At 36.2% G+C, this 23,414-nt stretch overlaps 1 protein-coding gene across 1 annotated transcript in view; it reads right to left on the bottom strand.

The window, feature by feature from the left end:
* Positions 1-23,414, bottom strand: part of LOC133663368 (inactive dipeptidyl peptidase 10-like) — a 257,121-nt gene that overhangs the window by 35,703 nt on the left and 198,004 nt on the right. Inside the window, exons 12-18 of the mRNA XM_062067789.1 lie at positions 21,028-21,066; positions 15,410-15,517; positions 13,490-13,581; positions 13,313-13,360; positions 11,774-11,895; positions 1,995-2,039; positions 79-177 (exon numbers count right to left, since the gene is read on the bottom strand). Coding sequence (XP_061923773.1) covers positions 79-177; positions 1,995-2,039; positions 11,774-11,895; positions 13,313-13,360; positions 13,490-13,581; positions 15,410-15,517; positions 21,028-21,066 — 553 coding nt within the window. The remainder of the gene's footprint in view (positions 1-78; positions 178-1,994; positions 2,040-11,773; positions 11,896-13,312; positions 13,361-13,489; positions 13,582-15,409; positions 15,518-21,027; positions 21,067-23,414) is intronic.

Here is a 23,414-nt window from a genome sequence, read left to right as displayed (position 1 = left end):
AAAAGATGAAGATATATGAGACAATTATTTGTGTTTTTCAGGGGGCTCTGTGAGAAAGAACCTTGACTTCATTCGCACCAAAATGTTGGATTGGGACTGTTCTGAAGTCTGTCAGTTGGATCCTTTTGTAGTTCATAGCTGCCCTCAGTAAGAAGTTGTTTTCTAGAACATAGTAATCTGAAAAAACAGCAAACAAGAACATCACGCTGCAGACATATACATAATAAGGCTATGAAGGTTAAGTGTTAGTACTGCATTCAAAAGAAAATAAATGAAGTAATAAATGATACAATTAACACCTTAAAAGTAACAGCGTTTAAGAAAAAAATATTCAAGTTGTTCATTGTGGCCTGACCAGCATTTCTTATGACAATCCAAAATGAATTAATTATTATTGTAAATCCTCCACAGTTTTCAGTTCCCAGCTGCATAATTTCAAGACATTAATAAATACAATAACATGTAGTAAAATATGTCTATACGTGAACGTGTGTTCATACTCAAAAATGCAAGTTTCAGCATAAAGCATACAGTTATTTTTGGGTGGGAAACCCCACACATTCTTGTTAATTCTCTGCGAAAATAGACATGTATTTGGATAAAAAACTTCTAATTTACCCCAAATGCATAATCATTTATAAATAACTGATAATAAAATATAAAATGCCTATTGCTATGCTAGTCTTGCACATGTTGGTTCCTTGATAAAAATAAGTTCCATGTCTTGTGCAGTTACGTTTGCACTTGCCTTATTTTGTTCTTTTCCACTTCTACTTGCGTGATCTCCCAGTCCCCCGTGAGTGCGTCTTCTTTTGTTTTTATTAAATAATATTATTTTACTCACCATCTGCTTCCCGTCTGCTGCATCTTGGGGTCTCGCCGCTAAAGCTGCCTTCCGCTTTTGACATTTACACATACAGTCCCCAAGGCAGAAGCGCATTACAAAGTGTCCAGTAACAATTGTGTCTGCATCATTCAACTTACTGTGTCATGAACTTAACTTCATGAATTATTGTGACCATTAAGTGTTAAAAAAACAATTACTGTTGGTAATTTTATTGGTCCATTTGTAGTGCAATAATGTTAACTGTCATTTCTGTGTTATTACTATTTACTTCATTAACTAGTTCATTGTTTTTGTTTTTGGTATCACATGTCTATATATCATAGCCGATGTTGTTCTGTTGTTGTTATTTTTTGTTGTTGTATTTTCGTCCTATCCCTTCTTGTCCCCGATATTTCCCCCCTCTGTCTTCTCTTTGTTTTCTTATTTCTATCCTCGCCTGCTTCGGTCCGGCTGCACCAAACACTGAATTTATCCATTTAATAAAGTCAAATACAAATAAGACAACAAGAGATGTATCCCACATTTCTCTTTTGTAAAATCAAATCTGCTTGGCAGATAGGCATTACATCAACAATATGATTTGCCTGACTGGCTAGCCAAGACATGTTTAAAAAATATAAAAAGAAGAAAGAAATAAATAACCACTTCAGTTCAACTTATGGACAGGATAAGAAAAGATAGGTTAGTGTTTTTCATATCTACCATTGTACTCTGTTTACAAATGTCACTTAATCATAACTTTTTTTATCATTCCACAGTGCAAAATAACACAAGTATATATGATTCCTGTTGATATTGTATCGAATAAATATCAGTATTGACCAACACTCGAACCTCAGTATTGTATCAAAAGTGAAAATGTTACATTGGGACAACCCTAACAAGACAATAATAAGTGATTTTTTTTTTCTTTCACGTTTAAGGTTGGTGCCCCTACGTGACTTCATGAAACTTGTATTAATATTTGCAATGACATATTTTATTTGAGAGCCTAATTAAGCGTCCAAGTCTAATTGCTGGGTGAACCCAAAGGTATTACAGTTTCTAACAAATTATGTAAATGTGATCTAATCTATTCTCACTTTCAAACAGCAAGTAGCTAAGTAACACAGGCTCATTGTTAGTGTTGTTTATATTTTTCTCTTACTTGAAGTGTTGAGGCTGTGCAAGATGACTGCAGGTGCTCCAGGACCTGCAATGAAAAACAAAATGCTTCTCAGTTCAATGAATACTTTGACGACAAATACTCACTTCAGACACAAGGCCAGCTACTGATATTCGTAATCTAACTATGGTTGTCATGATAGCAGAAGTCCAGCTGTCAATAATGATACCAAAACTGATACCAAAACAAAACTGAACCCATGCACTGGTACTTTTAAATTCAGTACTTTATTGAAAAGTGATTAAACATTTCAAGTATTTAAAATCACTATTCTTCAACATATTTTTGCACATAATTTTAAATTGTAGTATCAACTGCCAAGAGGCAAAACATAACAGCAGCGTTCTATAGCCTCTCAGTAAATCAAAACAAATAATAATGTGCTTATTATTATTATTATCATAAATAACACCAATAGTCAACTATTTTTCATTGTAAAACAACAGCAGTGTTGTGGTGTTTAAGTACATAAAACAAACAGTATTGTTATTATTATCCTTTCAATATGGTGGTAGTGTAAAAACCTCATGTCATTTGTAATGAAATAGCTAAAATATATACAGTATTTAAATACAAATCGTTCTTTTTTATTCTTTATGAGTATCAATATTTTAGCTTTATGGTTGTGGTATTAATTTATTTCAAACATGCATACAGTTACACTATGGTAGTGTGCATCACATGCCCAAAAAGGAGGAGGAAGAAGCGGAGCCTATTTAATCCTACCCCTTTTCCACTTCATACCAATTACTAAAAAATTAGTTTGTTCACTTCATGCACTTAATCTGTAAAATAAACAAATAAATGACTAAATAGATAAATAATTAATAAATAAGGCTCTCATTAATACATAGTTAAGTTATGATTTGCAATATGAGATGAATAAGATTCTCATTTTTCAATAAGGTTCAAAAGGGTTTCAATGTTCTTGGTAACTGACATTATGTATTAGTCTAACTACTATTGTCCTATATACTATTCTTGTTTGTAACACGGTTAGTGAATAAAGTGTAGTTTTGTAGTTATTTCCTCATACAGATGATGTACGGATGAAGCCCCGGCAGTGAAGATTTAGCGATCGATACGCGGTAACACGGCGGAAATGATAGACTTACAGTTGTGATGTCACGATCGATGACTGTTGCTGATGGCATCATAGGAGTAAAAATCAAATAAGTCCTTGTCACTTTATCCCAGCTGTACACATAATACGTTGTGAAAACATGTTAAAGCCACACATTTTGGTTTCGTTTTTGGCGGGGATTCCTGACTTCCTCAGCTGAAGAGGAAATCATTTGATTGGCTGTCACTTGTAACTAAACCACACCCTCCTTCAAAGTACACCGTGTACAACTGTGATTGGACATACTCTGAACTTGTCACACCAATCAACAGGACAAAATTAAATATGATTGGATTTTTTCGGCTCTTTTTTATACTTACCTGAATTGTCGGTTAATTGTGTTATCTTAGTCATTGTGCCTTCGTTTTTATGTTTTTTTTCCTGATCTGATGTAAAATACATGAATAAATAAAATAAACAGCTTCCAGCCCATGGCTGGCACGGCTGACGTTTTTTCTATTTGTATCTATTTGTATTCGTAACGTTCTCTCTTATAGTTACCAAACAGCATTATTTAAGTTTTAGATACATGTAGTCTGATTTTGTCAAACAGTCTCTTTTTTAAATGTGTCCAATTCTTCTGTTATTATTTGAATTAGATTTTATGTGTTCTCTCCTGAACAAAATGCAGTTGTGTCGTCTGCAAATAGTACTAACATTAAGTCCTTTGAAACTTCACGTATGTTATTTATATAGGAATTGAGATTGTAAACGTGCCGGTATGTTCACCTAGCTTCACGTATTGACCTCATTGGTAAAGTAGCTTTTTACCCAGCTCAAGACCAACCCACTGCTGCCATACCATTCGAAATACTGTAATAAATTAATATATTATGGTTAATTGTGTCAAACGCTTTTATTATATCTATAAACACTGCAGCTGCACACTGTTTACCATCTATTGAATTAGTAATTTCCTCTGTTATTCTGATTAATGCCATCGATGTTGCAATGTTAGCTTCGTATCTGTATTGGCTGTCAGCGAGTGTTCCAAATGTATTGATGAATTTGTCCAATTTGTTGTTAAATAGCTTTTCAATGATTTTTACTCCGAAAGGATAGGTTGTGATGTACTCTTTAAAAACCCTTTTCATCGTTTCCATATCAATTCCATTACAATCAGTTGAGATCTTGGATTTACATGTTTTTAAAATTTTGATTACATCCGTTTTTTACATTGTTACATTTTATCCTTTACTTGTTAGGTTATACGTTTTTGGTCTGTTTTGAAAGTTTTACTGTTTTTTATGTTCATTTTATTTCTACAATGTCCCATAAAAAAGCTGTATTCAGCAAATAACACCCAGGGCACACTTTGCCTTTCTGGTAAAATTAGTAAAGCAGTGGTTTTCAAGGTGTTGCCAAACAACCGACAAGTGTGTTTTCTTTTTACATATGGAAGAGATAAGAGTCGGGTTGCACGCTTCTGGATGTGTTCTGCACACTCTGTCAGGCTTGTCCCTGACAGTTTGGTTATGTTAGTTTTTTCTCTGTTTGTCTTTATTTCCTGTCAGCGCTTTTATTTTGGTTGTTACCTGCTTGTCTCCCTGAGCGCTGTTTTCCCTCAGCCGTGGCTGATTGGCACCTGGTGTCAATCAGCCAGCTGCTATTTAAACCTGCCTTGCCATGCAGTCCGGACTGGAGTATTGTCATTGTCATTAATACTTGTCGTTGCCATTACTACTTGTCGTTGAACCTGTATCCTGTAGCTGTTTGCAGCGTGCTGTCTTTTTGTTCCTAGTTCCTGTTTGCTGGGTCCTGTTTCCCGTTTTCTAGTTTGGCTGTTCCTGGTTTGTGTTTCTTCTTAATTTCATGGACATTAAATCATGTTTTCCTGTACCAAGCCTGCCTTCTCTGCATCTTGGGGTTTGTCACCAACACCTTGTGACAGACTCCTTGGGCTTGTGGTGGTGAGTCTTCGCTCACTCACGCAAAAACTTTCCTGATGGCTTGTATTTGATTATTGAATGAATGCCTGTTGCAAGTTACACCTCTCGTTCACTTTTAATATGTATTAATATAGCGACAAAAGTAGATAAAGTGCATCACAGATTATTTCTGCAACGTCTTATTCTCTGACAAACCAGGCGTGTATGATGTGTGTTGTGAAGCAAAGTTAAGACACACCTACATTCAAAGGTCGGTAGTTACGCACTACTTTTACTCTGTTACATTTTACTTAAGTAACTTTTTTTTTTAAATGTACTTTTCAGAGTAGTTGTAATGTAACACTCTTTTTACTTTTACTTGAGTATTTTTGTGAAGAAGAAACACTACTTTTATTCCATTATATCGAGTTTTATTCCGATCGTTACATTTATCCATCCGTCCATTATCTTCATAATTATTTATTATCTACTGAGATCAGACTATCAAAGACAAATACATTTTGTCAGCAAGCTTTCTTTCGGCAGGCGCTGTCACATGACTCTGTTTTGCCAATCCAACGGAAGCTTTTGTGACATTGGATATTTTTACCAATCAAACGGAGCCTCACACCGGGGATCCAATCAAAGCTGCTGAGACACGGTGTTTGGATTTTTCACAGGGAAACAAAACTATATTGTAGGGACATAACAATAAACAGTAATCATGAAGAAGGCGGCAACACTCCCAAAGGTTTGTATTACCCTTTTCATTTTAAATGATTTAAGAAACAGATTGATAACTGCACATTGATAAACTCACTGTGGACTTACTGATGCCAGCTCACTAGCTAAAATGCCAACATGAAAACAAGAGACATAGTCTTTCCCCGTTAAAAATAACATACCTCAATCTAAACTTCTATAAACACATTACTGTCTAAGCGATTAAGTTATTCAGTTGTGCACAGTGAAGCTACTAGCTGTGCTCTCTTACAACGGAATTATGACGATCCATCTTCCTTTAAGAGGAAAAGATACATTTATGGTGCGTTCAATTACCGCTGAACGAGTAGGACAGACACAAGTGAAACATAATTACAATACATTTTAATTTTTGCGCACTTTTCAATGAAATACATATTTAAAGTGCTGCAGTAAAAAACATTATTTACAGTACCTCATTAAACGTTTAGCTATTAATATATATCACATACAACACAAGACTAAAACACTTCAGTGAAGCATATAGAAACACTTTTCTAACTGTGTGTCTATTTATTTCAGTTATGTTTAAAAAGCTTTTTGAGCACATTCCACAATACTGCGATAATGACTGTGATAATTGGGGTCACAACAACCGTGATATGAAATTCTTATATTGTTACATCCCTAATGTATTGTTACACACATCATTTCAATATGTCTTCTACACCTGGAAGAAAAAGAAGACACATGGAGACATTTTACTTTTGCAACGGTAGACAACAAGATACGTTGTAAACCCTGTGGTTAGATTTTTCCCGGTAAAAATACAACCCACTTGAAGAACCATCTGCAGGCTTATCATCAGGACATCTACGCAACAGTGAGTAGGCCTGAAATAATATTGATTGATTGATTGAAACTTTTATTAGTAGATTGCGCAGTGAAGTACATATTCCGTACAATTGACCACTAAATGGTAACACCCGAATAAGTTTTTCAACTTGTTTAAGTCGGGGCCCACTTAAATGGATTCATATTCATATTCATTTTCCCAAATGACTCATACTGTACTGAATTGCTGTTATTATTAAAGACAATGGAGAAGGAGGAAGACTGCTTACACGACCACTACTTTTTGTAGTACTCATAGGCGAGCTTGCCCGCCAATCTAGAATAAAGCTAGTTTGTTTCTTCATGTGACCATTTTAGTCATATATTATTCAACTTTGAAAAAAATGTATGTATTGTTGCGCTTGTAGTGCGAAAGCAAGACAACTTTAAGTATCTTTGACACACAAAAACGTGTGTCTCTATCAAAAAGAAGACTAAAGACTTCTTATATCAAACTACTTAAAATGGCGGTCACAACAAACCCCCACCTTTGGGTAAATATCGTGACTGTCACTTAAAGGGGCCTCACCAAATTACTCACTCTTAATTGCATATATGAATGCTAAACAAGAACAACATTATGTGCACAATAGAACAATGACAGTGAATAATGACAACAAATTCAAGTAAACAGGTGTGGTGAATTATGTCCTTAAAGCAACCGCTACAGCAGGAGTGGGCAATTAATTTTTACCGGGGGCCGCATGAACAACCCAAGCACTGCTGGAGGGCCACACCGACAATATTTCAATTAAATTTTGCTCAAATTATTTTTGATATACCGTAAGATAGATAATAATAATAATAATATTTTCATTTAACCTAACTTATCTTTATACAAAAGCAGATGGCTTTTGATGGTTTTATTTTTAACACTTTCTTACACAACACTTCCTGATGTATATTACAATACAAAAATGTCAATTTCTGTCACTTTATCCTGCATCCTCTTTGTTGTGAACGTAGCACGCCTGTAAGGTGATTGGCGAAGAAGGAGATGAGGAGTGAGGATTGGTTTTCCTTTTGGAAAGAACGAGATAAGTTGAGCTGTGTTAGTATAGCATGCTCAATAAAAGTTTAAAAAGAGCATCAGATTGGTGTGCACTTCTTCTGGACGCTACAATTGATGTCAGAAGTGGGATGAAATGCCTCCCAGTTCGCCTTGCCATCAAACCTGGGAGTCTTCATTGAGGGCGGAATTCCCCCCGTGGCAAGCAGCGTGGCTGCACCTGTAAACGCTGTCTCTCTCTCTCTCTCTCTCTCTCTCTCTCTCTCTGTCTCTCTCTTTGCGGCGAGCTCCTCACGTGGCACGTACCTCCCGATGACGTAGCACACAAACAGTGCAGTATGCGCAAAGTTTTACTTCTGACACCAATTGTAGTGTCCAGAAGAAGTGCACATCAAGTCTGACGCTCTTTTTAAACTTTTATTGAGCAAGCTATACTAACACAGCTCAACATATCTCGTTCCTTCCACACGCACGTCTCCTCACTCCTCATTTACGCAACTCAAGAAGACAACATCTACTTCAGCAGGTGGTTACACTATATTCTTTAAACACAGCAACGTGTGTACCACAAATAAGCACACGGCTTTACCTTTACTTGGCAGTCCATGTCTTTTTGAAAACACGCCATTCGTCATCAACTTTTCTCTTTTTGGCGTCTCGGGGATAACCGGGCATCACTTGTCGCTGTGCGCCTTCCCTCACAGGACATACGCACATATAACACTTTTCAAAATAAAAGCAGCACAGTTGTATTGCACGCACGACAAAGATGTTTTTTTAAATGTATTTTGTAATTTGTGATTGTTTCTGCACGCACGAGCGTACGTCCACACGGAAGTAATACAAATAACGCTTTTCAAAACAAAAGCAGCACCGTTGTATTGCACACTCGAAATAGATACTTTTTTAAATTTATTTAGTAATTTATATTTGGCCTCACGCGGGCCGGACAGGGACGTACAAAGGGCTGGATGCGGCCCGTGGGCCGCAGAATGCCCAAGTCTGTGCTACAGTATTGAAATATTCATGAAATACAGGTCTTGTAAATTTAGTTTTTGAGATGCTCTGCAATAATAAATACTTAATAAAAGTGCTTTTAAGACAACTCGAAGATGCATTGTCTGTTATAATTTATATTTTCATTCATCCATCCATCTTCTTCCGCTTATCCGTTTTAATGTAATTTTAGTCGACTATAATGTTGAGGAATATAGTCGGCTAAATCTAGAATAAAACTAAATGAATTTACATGACCAAATATGACTAAAACTAAGATACATTTTCGTCAAAAGACTATGACTAAAACTAAATAAAAAACACTGTCAAAATTAACACTGGCCAGTGGTATGATAAAATAGAAACCTACTTGTTTAGCAAGTGTCAGAATGGGCCCAAAAGAAGACAATTTAATTATGTAAAATGACACCAGTTTGAGACAAATGGGAAGCAGAAACCTAGCACAGTTGAGTAAAATAACAATATTTTTGTATGTCTCTGATGATTCTAATAACCACAAGTGTCAATTAAGTGTAAAACATCACCAACAACACTAAATAGCAGTGAAAATGTGTACTAAATCTGTTAGATCCGGAGCTTGAAAGTTACTAGCGCTAGCTTATTAGTATGTAGCATTCTCTTCTTCTACTGTATTTACATTTCCACATAGCTAACAAGCTGAAATGACCACAATCATCCCCTAGTGTACGAGAGGCACACAGACTAATTTAGTACATAGAAACGTACTGACTGTAAAAAGTGACGTCAGACAAGGCAGCACAAATCTTCAAGAATTTACATCATGTGCTGTCATCTGTGTCAGTAGAAATGTTGACATTTAAGCCTACAAGAATTCCACTTATAACTCGAGAAAACATGCTGCAGCAAATTGTATGTGATTTTTATTGTTTTAGACACGCATGCTCACATCAACTACAATTGTAGTCCAAGACCCATTACAAAATAGATAAACAAATCAGAGGTTACTCACAAATTACTCAATACTTGAGTAGTTGTTTTTCACAGAATACTTATTTACTCTTACTCAAGTAATTATTTTGATAACTACTTTCTACTTTCACTTGAGTCTAAAGTAATGGTACTCTTACTTGAGTACAATTTGTGGGTACTGTACCTACCTTTGCCTTCATTTCGGCTACACTGACACACTTCCATTATCATTCTTTATGAGTACAAATATCAAAGTATCAATAAGTTTGACAACCCTATTTTTTTAATTCACATCCGTATGTGGAATTACATTATGGAATGGATTAAACAAAGAAATCAAACAAAGCACCAATATGATTCAGTTTAAGAGACTGTTCAAACTACAAGTGTTTACAAAGTACACAGAAAAATAATTATGATGAACATCTTGAACCCTTTGTTTTTTTTTAGATAAAGATTATTTATGTATTTAATATGTGTTTACTTACTATGGTCTATTATTTATTAATTACTTATATATTCACTGTTCTGTTACAGACAACAAGGAAATGGGATAAAATTGCTACCCCTTATCATAGCAATTTTATTAGATAAGCTCAGCTTCTTCCAACTCCTTTTCGGACGTGCTGAATGAAACAACTGTAAATATGTGATGCATTACATTTTATCGTATGCATGTTCGAAATAAACTGAACCTGAACTGAACTGAACTGAACTAATTTCAACTATTCTGTTTTATACCTACAGGATGACCTTGACAAGTTCTATATGCTTTGAACTCCTTAACACCTGAAATGCGTTACTCATGTACCTGTATGAAACATTCTGCCTATAGAAGCCTCGTATGAATTCTAGCAGCTTGTTTATCCTGATGAAAACAGGTGTTTTGCTGAGCTTGGCCAAATAAAAACAAGCAGCTTTCCCTCCATTTGACTGCGTTAGAGAGAAACAAACATGTTTATAGTCCAATAAATAATTGTGCCAAAGGCCAAATGCTCCTGAGCATGAAGCACTCTCCTCTGTCAATATAAATTAAAAAATACACAAAAACAATGTGAAGAGTCATCCTTCACTGAATAAGCGGCTTGTAGCAAAAATATTATTACCTGAAAGTAATTATAAACCATAGAGTTTATGATTGCCTTCATTCCACCCCTCTCATTTCTAAAATTGGATTTTAAAAAGGAATAGTTTTTTGGTGAGATACTATGACAGGAAAACCATGACGTCAAGCCCTAAAGACATTTGGAGCCTTGGAATTTTGTGATTTCTTTCATTTGAAACAAATATATGTATTTGAAGCATTTAAGGAGAAACACAGCTTTGTGCTCTTTTGGATGCTAACAAGCTGAAGTTGTATCCCCAGCACAAAGAACATGTGTAAGTTGTGAGGACACTGGCAAGTGTTAGTGTGAATACACTAAGGATGTCAATCTTTCACATACGGTACCAATACCTGTTACCTGGGAATCGACACCGGCAGTCAACGGCACCAATTTTCTGTACTTTTGTGTGTGTTCATGTGGTAATAAATGTTAAATTGCTTAATAATACAATCTCATTTTTTCTGTAACATTTAACACTGAACAAATGATGATAACGGTACTGTTATGTAATGTCTGTCTGCGCAAAATGTTTTTGGTATTCTTCCGTGACCAGCGCTCTTATTTTTTGTTCCACTCCCTGCCTGCCCTCATTCTCAGCTACTTTACCTCTGGCTTGGGCGCTGCTTCTCACCACCTACTTTTGAATAGTGATTAGGTGGCTTTACGTGTTCCTAATCACTAATCAGGAGGGTTAATCTGCCAGTGTCGCCTTCCCTGTGACACTGGTTCGTTAATTTATGTTAATCAATGTATGCCTTTGGATTTTTTCCAGCCGAGTCTTAATTAAAATACCTTTTTTTTCCTGCACTTTACCTGCCATCTCTGTTTCGTGTGGTCATGCTGCCAGCAATCATACTCAACCGTAGCACAATGCTTTGAATCTCTTTTTAAAGAACAAATTCCTCACCTATATGAAAGCTGTTTTTGGAAATTATGTCATTCTTGTTGAAAATGTAAATACTTCCGTAAATATTGAAGAAAGCAAGTGGTTGACAAGAAAGCTGACCTACTGTACGTATTTGGAACAGCCAGAAAAAAATCTAATTTAGTAAGAGGGATTTTCTGTCCAAGCAATCATAACACAGACATTGTAGAAGAGAAGCTGACAATACCTTTACAGTGCAGGATGATGTGATGGTATGTGGGGCTCAGGGCAGCATCGAAATACGTACAGTGGGCTTTATTGAGCTCACATGTTAAACACCATCGTGGGAACAATCCTACAGTTTTAACACTGAAAGACAACATAAAACATATTTTAGATCAAGATTAGGGCAATATTAGAGTGAAACATTGCACTCAGAATGTGTACCTACAGTATACACAAGATCCAAGCAAAATGAACATTTTATGTTACTGATAAATTCTATTCATGCAAATCTATATGGGAATGATGACTAATTCAGCTCACACAGCAGATCAGCACATGTAAAATATGATTACTATCAATATTATATTCATATACTGTACAGACCGTCCTCCTTTTATGATGTTGTCCTACAACATATTGTTTTGTGGTTAGGAAACACTCCCATAAGTTATAAATACTGTACAGAAAAGGGAATTAATTACTTGCGTGAGACAGAAGAATACACAGGTGGAAGAATATGTAATAGGAAGATTACGTAGGTGGAAGAATATGTGGTAGACGAATATGTGTGTGATAGATTATGTAAGTAGAAGAATATTTATGATGAAGATTACATAGGTAGAAGAGTATTTGGAAGCTTATGTAAATAACATTATTCATGAATGAAATAATAAATAGTGGAAGAGTACATAGGTGGAAAAATACATAAGTTAAAGAATATCTAGGTGGAAAAATACGTAGGCGGAACAATACGTAGGTGGAAGAATACTTAGGTGGAACAATACATAGGTGGAAAAATACATAGGTGGAAAAATACATAGGCCAAAGAATACGTAGGTGGAAGAATACTTAGGTGGAACAAAACATGGGTGGAAAAATACATAGTTGAAGAATATCTAGGTGGAAAAATACGTATGTGGAAGAATACGTAAGTGGAAGAAAACATAGGTGGAAAAATACTTAAGTAGAAAAATACATAAGTGGAAAAATACAGAAGTAGAAGAATACATAGGTGGAAGAATGCATAGGTCGAAGAATACGTAGTTAAGGAGAATACATAGATAGAAAAACACTTAAGTAGTATTCAGAAGTAGAAGAATACATAGGTGGAAGAATACGTATTTAAGGAAACCACATAGGTGGAAAAATACATAAGTGGAAGAATACATACAGTAGATGGAAGAATACGTAGGTGAGGAGAATACGTAGGTGGAAGAATATGTAAGCAGAAGTACTGTAAGTGGAATAATACACAAGTGGAAGAATAGATAGGTGGACGAATACATATATGGAAGAATACATAGGTCAGGAGAATTTGTAGGTGGAAGAATACATAGAAGAATACGTAAGTGGAAGAATAGATAGGTGGAAGAATATGTAAGCGGAAGAATATATGTAGCTGTTGGATATAAATTTAAACGTACACTAACTCTTTACTCACATCGCTATTGTAGGAAAGGAATTTGTATGTGAATAGTAGATTGTATTTATACCCTCACACATAAATGGAGAACTTTCTGTATTATCAAAAAATAAAAATTTGCATCGAATCGATACAAACCTGTAGAGTTGTCGCCTTTGTGGTGAACCTTCCGTACTGAGAAAATAACTAGAAAAGACAACAAAATCATATATTTTTTTAGAAAGAACTTCCTCATACTTTTTTCCCCCTGTAAATAAAATCAACAATCAACAAAAACCTTTTTTTTTTATTGCTACATTCATTATTTCAACTCACAGATTGTCGGTTTTTCCGTCATAGCCAAGGATCTTTGTCACTTCCCAGTTTCCTGATGTTAAATGTCGTACTTCATTTTGATCTGCTCGGAACTGATGGATATGGAAATAAACATGTTACCATTTCAAGTACTTCATTATTTACCCTGCGTTATGCAGACATGACTTAGTAGAACATGTGTCATATGAATCCGATTTGCTTCCAATGAGGGTTGGATTCCACCAAGGTTGACCTTTGTCACTGGGGTATTCCAGAAAGCAGGCTAAGTGAAAACTCTGAGTACATAAACCTTGAACTTAGGGAAATTCAAGGTTTTCTATTCCAGAAAGAGATGTAAGGTAAACTCTGAGTCAGTTACATTCGTAGTCCGTGAACCCAACCTGAACTGTACAAAAAGAGTCAGCAGATTTTACTGTAAAATAACTCGCAGCTCAGTCGCCATAATTTTACCGTAAAAATAACAGTAATTTTTTGTAAAAACAAAACAAAATCTTCCTTAAATTTTACTGTAAAATTCTGGCAACTGCGCTGCTATTTTTTTTGTCACTGTGGGTAGTTACTAAAAGATCCAATATATGAGCGAATGACATAAATTTCATCTTAGATATTTTTGACCTGCAGGGTTGTTCTGAAATGAAAATATATTCCAGCAGGGGTCAACAGATGTGGCTGTCAGTTGGCCACCTGGATTGACAACAACTGACCAGAACCAGACCTAATGGAGCAGTGCAGCGGAGATCCCTCTAGTGGCTGATATGCAATTCCACCATTGAAACCACAGCATTTAGGAGACTGAGTAGTTGAATAGCTATCGACTTCTGTGACTTCCAAGACAGCGCAATGTTACTGTCTAAAGACTGGGGGTTGTTAAAAGTATTACATGTATGATACCAAATCGATACCAACACAAAAAAAAATACTTCAAAATGTCCAGTGTGTGAGCACTGAGTTAACGCCAAAAAAAGAATGCATACTGTTTCAAAAAGATTAGATAGTGTTTTTATTTATCTATTTATTTGTACAAGCCTGATACAAATGTGGATTTGGTGCTTTTGCTTTACAACAAGGCCTCATACACACCTGGTTTGCCAGAGAAAAGGACATAGCATTAATGATCTGTGATGCACTTAGCCACTTTGTCACTATATTTAGAGTAGAGGTATATATTAAAACAAAAATGCAAAAATAGAGCAGAAATGCACAACCTAATGAGAAAAAGGCCCTAAATGTTGATAATCGAAACAGATACAAACACAAAGATTGTCTTTAAATATATGTTTTAGCCTATTTTGTTACAAACAATATGGTGACCTCAGGTGTTTGTCGTATATACTTGAAGGCTCAACACCACTGCTGTTCTTTTTAGAAGGTAAAATAGTTGTCAATTGCTGTTATTTATGATCATAATTCTAAGCACAATATTGTTTGTTTTGATGTACCGGCAGGTTATAGAACACAGTTGTTCTTTTTAAAATGTATAATTACCTCTTAGCATCTGATACCGCAATTTAAATTCTATGCATAAAGATGTTGAAGCTCAGTGATTATAAATTCTTGACATTTTGAAAAACATTTCAATTGTGTAGTGAAATTAAAAGTACATGGGTTTAGTTGTATGTATTTTTATGTTGGTATTGAATAAGTATCGAGAGTTGTGGAAATTTATTGACATCCATATTGACTACTGAAATTCTGGTAATGTGACAACCCTACGAAGGACTGTGTTTGTAGACCTGCTCCATATGTAAAGTGATGTGAGATAAGGTGCGTAGTGAATTGTCTCAATCTGAATAAAATGTAACTTGATGATTTTGTGAGAAAGAAAGATTAGTCGCTAGTCACTCATAGGACACACATAAACCACAAACCAATCACATTATCCTGCAGTCGCATGCTACTCAATTGAAAACAATGAAGTACCTGTGTGGTGAACATAGCAATGTGAAGAAACTCTCCACGCCCGCCTTGTTTAACTGGAACAGTCAAGAAGAATCGTTTTCCGTCTTTGGAGAACACTGGTTCTTGGTTCTGCAGAAAACAAAGATCTATTTAAAGACAACATCTCTAAAGTTCCTGTTTGTAGATAGATGTTATATCAATAAAGTTGACATTGTTATTTTACTTCAAATACAGTCGGTAACACTGTATGTTTACCTAATTTCTGTGAAAATCCTACGTGTGACTGAAGCATTAAGGAGTGTGGTTATCTAGTTAACTAGTTAACTAGTTACATTGTGCTCAAACGACCACCAGGTAGCATCTGTAAGCAGATAATATTGTATCATCTCTTTCCCTTTAAAATTTTTCATGTCTTATCAGGTCAGTAATGCATTCTGCACGCATTCTTCATTCCCACTAAAAGTGAAGGATGAGGCAAACATACAGTGGTACCTACTGTGGAAGTATGTTCCATTCCAGAGGTGAATTTCCGCAAAGTAGGGACACTATTTTATGATTCATATGAATATTATAGGCATTTAATGTATTTATAAACACTACACAGGGGTTTCAAACACACTTCATATGCTCTTAAACACTTCATACACTCTAAGAGCTACATCATTTTAACATGAAAACCTAAATAGGTACTCAAACATTAATGCACTCATTGGCACTTTGAAATCTGCGATGCACTGAAACTGCAGTAAGTGAACTACGAAGTGGCAAAGGTACACCGTTCATCTTAACATCCCAATATTGCAACATTGTATCGCATCTTTTAATATTTTGTATATTTTCTCATTGGCAGTCATCAGGGGCGGATGCTTCCTTTTCCTTTTCTCTCCTGCCTGCTTCTTTGTTTTGTCTTATTTTAACTTTCTTGTTGCCTCTTTTTGGACTGCTCTCCAAATTCAAACAATGGAATTTATTACCTAGCCTCTTAACGAAATTGACAAGATCTTGGGTTTGGGGGAACCTGTCTGTCTTGACGGAGCGGTTGTTTCTGGACACACGACGGACTCTTGGGAGGAGAAGGAGTGCCGCGTGCCTGGCGACCCTTTCAGTCGAAGACGAGATATCTACTAAGGCTGAAACTACGTGTCGACATAGTCGACGTCATCAGTTACGTAAATACGTCGACGCCGTTTTTGTGCGTCGACGCGTCGCATATTTACGTCACACTACCGTCATGGCGGAGCGCAAAGCAGACTGTGCGAGCGAGGGGAAAAAAATCACGCCAAAAGTGGTCAAAAGTGTGGGAGTATTTCAATACACGGCCTAATAATGTTGTTGTATGCACACTGTGTCGAGCGGAAATGGCCTATCATAGCAGCACAACGGCTATGAACGAACATTTGAAAAGAAAACCATCAACTAGTCAATCGTCCGCGCGAGTATACGTTGTCATCATTACACAAAAACATGAATGTGTCATTTGTTTCTAAGCTAAAGCTAACTTTAGCTGCTAAAGTGTTAACAAGCTGCTTTGCTCCTTCTGCGGCTGCCTCTGTCTCAGCACGCAGCATTGTCCCACCCACACAACCATCTGATTGGTACACACAAAGTGTTATACAAAGCGTTATCAGCCAATCAGCAGTGCGTATTCAGAGCGCATGTAGTCAGCGCTTCAGCGTCGAGCAGATAGGTGTTTAGCAGGTGAGCATCAGGCAGGGGACTCTCCCCAAATGTTAATAAACACCTCCCAGTCAACTACTAGTAACATCACTATGAGCCCGTTGACCTTCTAGGAATATAAACTGGAGCTCAGCTCACTCGCAGTCCTGGCTTGAGGTGAAGGCTAATTACCTCTCAGTTCCAGCCACATCGACCCCTTTTGAGCGCCTATTTTCAGCTGCTGGGAATATTGTAAACAAGAAAAGAACCAGAGCATGTAGACATGCTAACCTTTCTTCATTACAACTGTTAGTCACTCACTGGAATGAGTAGAACTGGTTATTGTGTACTGTGTTGGACTGGGTGTTTATTTTGCACATTTTAAAAGCAATACTTAATGTTTACAGTGCTCCAGAATATTTAGATTGGCACTTTTTTGTATTGGATGTTTATCTTTATTTTTGCACATTTTAGCAAATAAGCAATACTTTCACTTTTGTTTAAATGTTTACAGTGTTGTTACAGAATATTTTGTTTTGCCCTTTTTTGTATTGGATGTTTATCTTTATTTTTGCACATTTTAAAGCAAAATAAGCAATACTTTTACTTTTGAAATGCTTATACTATTGCAGAATATTAAGATTTGCACTGGATGTTTACTTTTATATTTGCACATTAAAAAGCAAATAAGATACTTTTAATTTTGTTAAATGTTAAAAGTTTTAAATGTTTACATTGTTACAGAATATTTTGTCATGTTGTTGTCAATGTTGACTGAGTGGCCATACTTCTTTTTTTTGTAAATAAAAGCCATGCCTTTTGAAAAAACAGGCCTACATTTATTTTTTCATCTTCATTTTAAATAAAAATAATAATCGGTAAAAGGAAAAATAATCTATAGATGAATCGAAAAAATAATCTATAGATTAACCGATTAATCGAAAAAAAATAATCTATAGATTAATCGATAGAAAAATAATCGTTAGCTGCAGCCTTAATATCTACCTATTCGGAATTATGACAACATAGCATCTGCTGATTGGAGTAAGCGTTGCTCTGGTTTGTCGACAAATTGGAAGATGCTGGCAGCCTTCAAAGTGAATGTGGGCAGAACTGTGAACACTCTTGGGATTTTGGATAACATCGGACCTTCTGCCCTGCAGGATGAATTTGAGGACCAGAAATGGACAAGAGTGAAAAGCAAATGTTATGTTCGCTTGCAAACACAAACATTGTAACTTGGATTGTTTTCCTGGTTTTGAGACTCTTCTGATGGACAGTGCAGCAAAGACACAACAAACTCCTCTCCTGCTTCAATGGACACACACCTGTTGTTGACTTTGGACTGACTGGTGGTTGCGAGAGCTGCAGGGTTACGCATGCACATATATCCACAAAAAATACACGCCACACATACCCCATCCCACGCCTTCGGTGCTTCACCCCACGTGGTATGATGGACGAAGCAGCACCCGTAGTGGCTGGCATCTTCGGGACAGATGGCCACGCACTCAACCCTTGTTGCACGTCTCGAGTTGTATGTTGTAATATGTATATGTGCTTTGCAATGGAGTTATTTTTTATCAGGCCCCCTCAGGGGCCCAGTACGAGATTTTGTTTAGTTTACTCATTCTCCCCCAGCGTCTACCTTGTTCGCACCTTTTACAGGGCATCGTGTGGCGACCCATCATTGTTGTACTTGTGCAATGACAATAAAGATCCATCCATCCATCTATTGTGACTCAAGCAGCGCCAGTTTACTGTGGTTGTTTAGGGCCGCAGCAACTACGGGGGGCCACATGATAATGGTTTGAGATTTTGTAAAGATTTGAAGAGTATTTTCTTTCATTTAATTAATCAGTTAAAAAATATGACGTCATGGAAGTTAAGAAAAAAATCATGTTTGTTGTCAAAGTTCAATAACAGTTACATTGACACCACTTGCCAAAAATCAGGGGTTTCAAGTTTCCCAGGCTGCGTGACGCACTCCATGATAATCTGGGACCAGATCCACACAACCAAGTGCAGTAAATCAGACCTCCACTTGGTTCTCAGTGCGACTTTCTTGTGTCTAGAGTACTAAGACACAAGAAAGTCGCACTGAGAGTTAAGAACCTGCGTCAGTTAATAAGAGGAACCGTGTCACGGCGCGGGATCGAACCCGCTTTTCCCCGGCAGCTTGGTCTGCAAGCACCTCCGCTGGCAGCGCGCTGAGATACGCCCCAGCTCGCGCTGACCGCATCACGCCCACAAACCCCCTCTTTACTCTCATGTCAGATCCACCCAAGAATGGGAACAAATGACCCCCTTTCCTACTGTAAATGTGAAAAAAAGTGAAAGGACCAAAAGAAGAAAATGTCATAAATAATTTTATAAAAGGAAAGAATGAAGTGAAAGACTTAGCAGCGTTAAAATGCTAACATTCGGGGAAACAGCGTTTTGGGGGAATTTGGCCTATTGTTCACAATCATTATGAGAGACAAGAAGACAAAAGTTGTTTTTGTTTTTTTCTCGCTTTCTTACATATAAACTTTTCTCGTTCTCGGTGGCTAGCAATGCAGCTAATGGGAGTGATCAATCATTCCTCTAAATTGCTTTAAAAATGCATTCAACAACCGTCAACAATACTTAATTTACGTTCCATAACCCATATAATAACCAAGCTGTAGTGACATTGAATTTCCCCCAGGTATCAATAAAGTACTTCTATTCTATTCTATTGTTATTGTAAGAGCGAACACTGAGGAACTGTTTTTCTTGCGTAGTAAGACATCAGCGTGCTTCGGTATTAGCCGTAAAAGCTAACTACGGCAAGAGACAAGCTAGCTTCTACAACAACACAAAACACGTTTGACTTTGTAATGCACAACACTGCGATACGACATCAATTTGTACAGATTGAAAAACATGAACAATAATATTACGGTAACTGTAAAGTATTATTTCATGTTTTGTTTGTCCACAGTTAGCCAGACAGCGCATGTACTGTAATTGTACTAACATGCATGCCATGCTACATGTACGATGGTAGATATTTAAGTGGCTCAATCAATGGACAATTGTTCGTCTGGTCCACATGGCCGGGGACGTTTCTTGTTGATTTTAGGTAAGCAATCCATTTATGTTGAAATAGCTTGGCTTCAAATTCCATATTTATAGCGTCAAAATCGCTTTTATCCCCCTCTCCCGGCTTCCATCTGCTCCAACGTCTCACTCTTCCTTCATGCTGGCTTCTATAAGCAGCAGTATATTTAGCTTCATAGGTATAAGGTTGTGAATCCTCATTTGTCCAAAAATAGTCGTCTTTGTTGCCTATTACCAAGTCTGCCATGATTAGAAAACACATTTGTGTTTGATTACGAGAAGTCAGATGTGTGCTGCTATGAAAACACAAATCAATGTGCGGAAAAAAAACTGTCCCGGAAATGATTAGAATTATCAAAATACGGTAAATATTGAACATATTACATATTGTTATGAACGTGCCATTTACTCCATAATATATAAAGTATATATACTTTCACTGTGTATATAAAATGTTGGTGAAGGTTTTTGACGTTTTTTTAGAGGGCTTCAGAGGCTACAACGGTGACTCCCATTAGCCGCATATTTTAAGTGTTTTTTTATCACCTTTAAAATTGTTTGATGATTGTGAATGATAGGCAAATTTCCAAAAAAAAGTGAAGTTCCCCTTTTAAAATTCACTGAACTAGCAGTTTTGCAGTGAACAGAGATCACAGCCTACCAAGTCAAATTCCTTGTGTGTTAAACATACTAGGCCAATAAACCTGATTCTGATTTTGATTACACCTGACGATCATTAGAGATACATACATTTTCACATCTACGGTAACTTCAAAGTCTTTCTTTTTTCATATAAACATCATTCATGTGTCATAAAATGTATTATTTACTGTATGTCATTTGCTAGCAACATGTCCCAGGTTGTAACAAGTGAGTGTAGAAAAAAGGCAGCAAGTTACCTGTTTGGAAAGCCACACTTCTGAAGTTTCTTCATGTTTCTGAAAAAGACACTAAGTGTCAATAGTTGTTTTTGAAACAGAATACTAGAAACAAATTGAATTCCTTTCTGTCAACAAACTCTTCCATCACAATGACAAGTAAGTGTTTTCATGGGAATTATATTCCCAGTTTGAATTTTAACTAGATGATATACGATTAAGATTGCCAACCGTGCCTTAAAAAACAGAATTGTCCCGTATTTGCAGACAAAACTATGCGTTATGTATTGCACGGTCAAGGGACACACTCTATTTTCATTAACGTGAAGAGAAATGATAGTCTGCAAAATATCAATAGATTCCATGGAATGACATCAGTTTTAACAAAGGTTTGCCACAGACTAAGGCAAGCTATGCATCTGTTTTGTCTTGGCAGCTGTCAGCTTGGTGGCAGCTCGCTTGAAGTATCTGCTTAGTCTTGCATTCAGACTCCAAATATTACTATTTGTACCACAGTGACATTTTCCTTTTAAAAAAAGAGCAAATGGGGACATTCCAAAATAATTTGTGTTTAAGCTACATATGTATGTAATGTTTAAGAAGTATGTGCTAACTTATTCTTATTATTATTACCAGCTCACTTTTTGGAAGTGTCTATTACTATAGCAACTCTGATCTCTTGTTGTTATTGACGTGATGTCTTGTCCTCGAAACACTAGTAATGTCTCTACTTTTTTAAATATAAACGTAGTATGTCTAGGTTGGTGATAGTGACACTACATTTTATGATATTGACAGTACAGTTTATGATAGTGACAATGCATTTTAGAATAGTGAAAATACACTTTATAATAGTGACACTACATTTTATGATAGTGACACTGCATTTTAGGATAGTGACACTACACTTTATAATAGTGACACTACATTTTATGATAGTGACAATGCATTTTAGGATAGTGACACTACATTTTATAATAGTGACACTACATTTTATGATATGATAGTGACAATGCATTTTACGATAGTGCCACTACACTTTATAAAAGTGACACTGCACTCTATGATAGTGACACTACAGTTAATAATAGTGACACTACATTTTATGATGACACTGCATTTTATGGTAGCGACACTACACTTTAGGATAGTTACACTGCACTCTATGAAAGTGACACTACATTTTATAATAGTGACACTACATTTTATGATGACACTGCAATTTATAATTGTGACACTACACTTTATGACTACAGAGTTAGTGATAGCTGGTGATAAAAAAAAAAACTCACCAAAGGCTCAGACAATTCTTCTTTTTAATGACAAATTATCACAATATAGTATAAACACCATGGCCATGTATGATTTCATTGAAATATTGCCAGTAAAATTGACAAAGCACAAATATCTCACCTCTCTTTTTGTCAAAGTAGTTCTCATAATGATGAAAGTAGGAGACCTGGACTATCATAAAGTTAAGCACCAAATGTATACTGTTTAAAGTTAAACAGGAAGTACTTCTGTTAAAGAAAAAACGTCAATTCCTTTAAGTTCAACAGGAAAAATGTATATTTAGGAAAACATTTTTATTTTTGAACAATTTGTTTCCCATGTATGTGTATTACTCCAAAATCTGCATTTTTTATTAAATTATGTCAAATAGTATAGAAATATGTGTGTAGATTGTCATTCATCAGGTCATATAATCCACCAAGGGTGAATGGAAGCAACGCTGAAACATCTTCAACAAATAATGAGAGTCCAGTTGCCTCCATTCATTATTTGTGGATAGTATTAAACTCCTTTCTCAGTAATTAAAAAGGCACAATATGTGGTGCAAATTGTCCCTTTTTTTCAGGGATGTTGGCAACCATATATCTGAACCCTATATACTATATAAATTATATACATTTGTCTGTTAATAGAGCTTTTATTAAAACTATCGTCATACCCTAAACATGCATGTTGATGACACATTCTAGCCGTGTCCCGCACATTTAACAGCGGCAAGCAAACGACTGCATTCTGAACACAATGAAGCGTCCTCGCAAGCGGCTAACGTCCCTCTGCAGTGCGAGTTTTTAATTCTGGCGTCCATGGCGGCAAATAAACTACATTGTTTCCTACAAGTAAAATCATCACTGGAGGACGAGGAATAGGTAAACATGCTTTATCAAACACTGTAAGAGGTTACAAGAAGCCAGGCTAACCACTAAGCTAGAGCTCTTGAACGTAAACAGGGGTGGGCGAATCGATAGAAATATCAAAAGTAACGACACCAAGTATGCTAGGTTGATATTTTATATTGTCACCAAATAATTGTTTGTTGTTTTTTTTTCACTATTGACTTTATTTTTGCTCAAAACATTGTATAAATGTGACTAAGGAAAGAATTGTAATATTTAATT

Source organism: Entelurus aequoreus, linkage group LG13, assembly GCF_033978785.1.
Source record: "Entelurus aequoreus isolate RoL-2023_Sb linkage group LG13, RoL_Eaeq_v1.1, whole genome shotgun sequence".
Lineage (NCBI taxonomy): Eukaryota > Metazoa > Chordata > Actinopteri > Syngnathiformes > Syngnathidae > Entelurus > Entelurus aequoreus.
The sequence above is the reverse complement of the archived record's forward strand: the minus strand, read 5'-3'. Positions and strand labels throughout refer to the sequence as shown.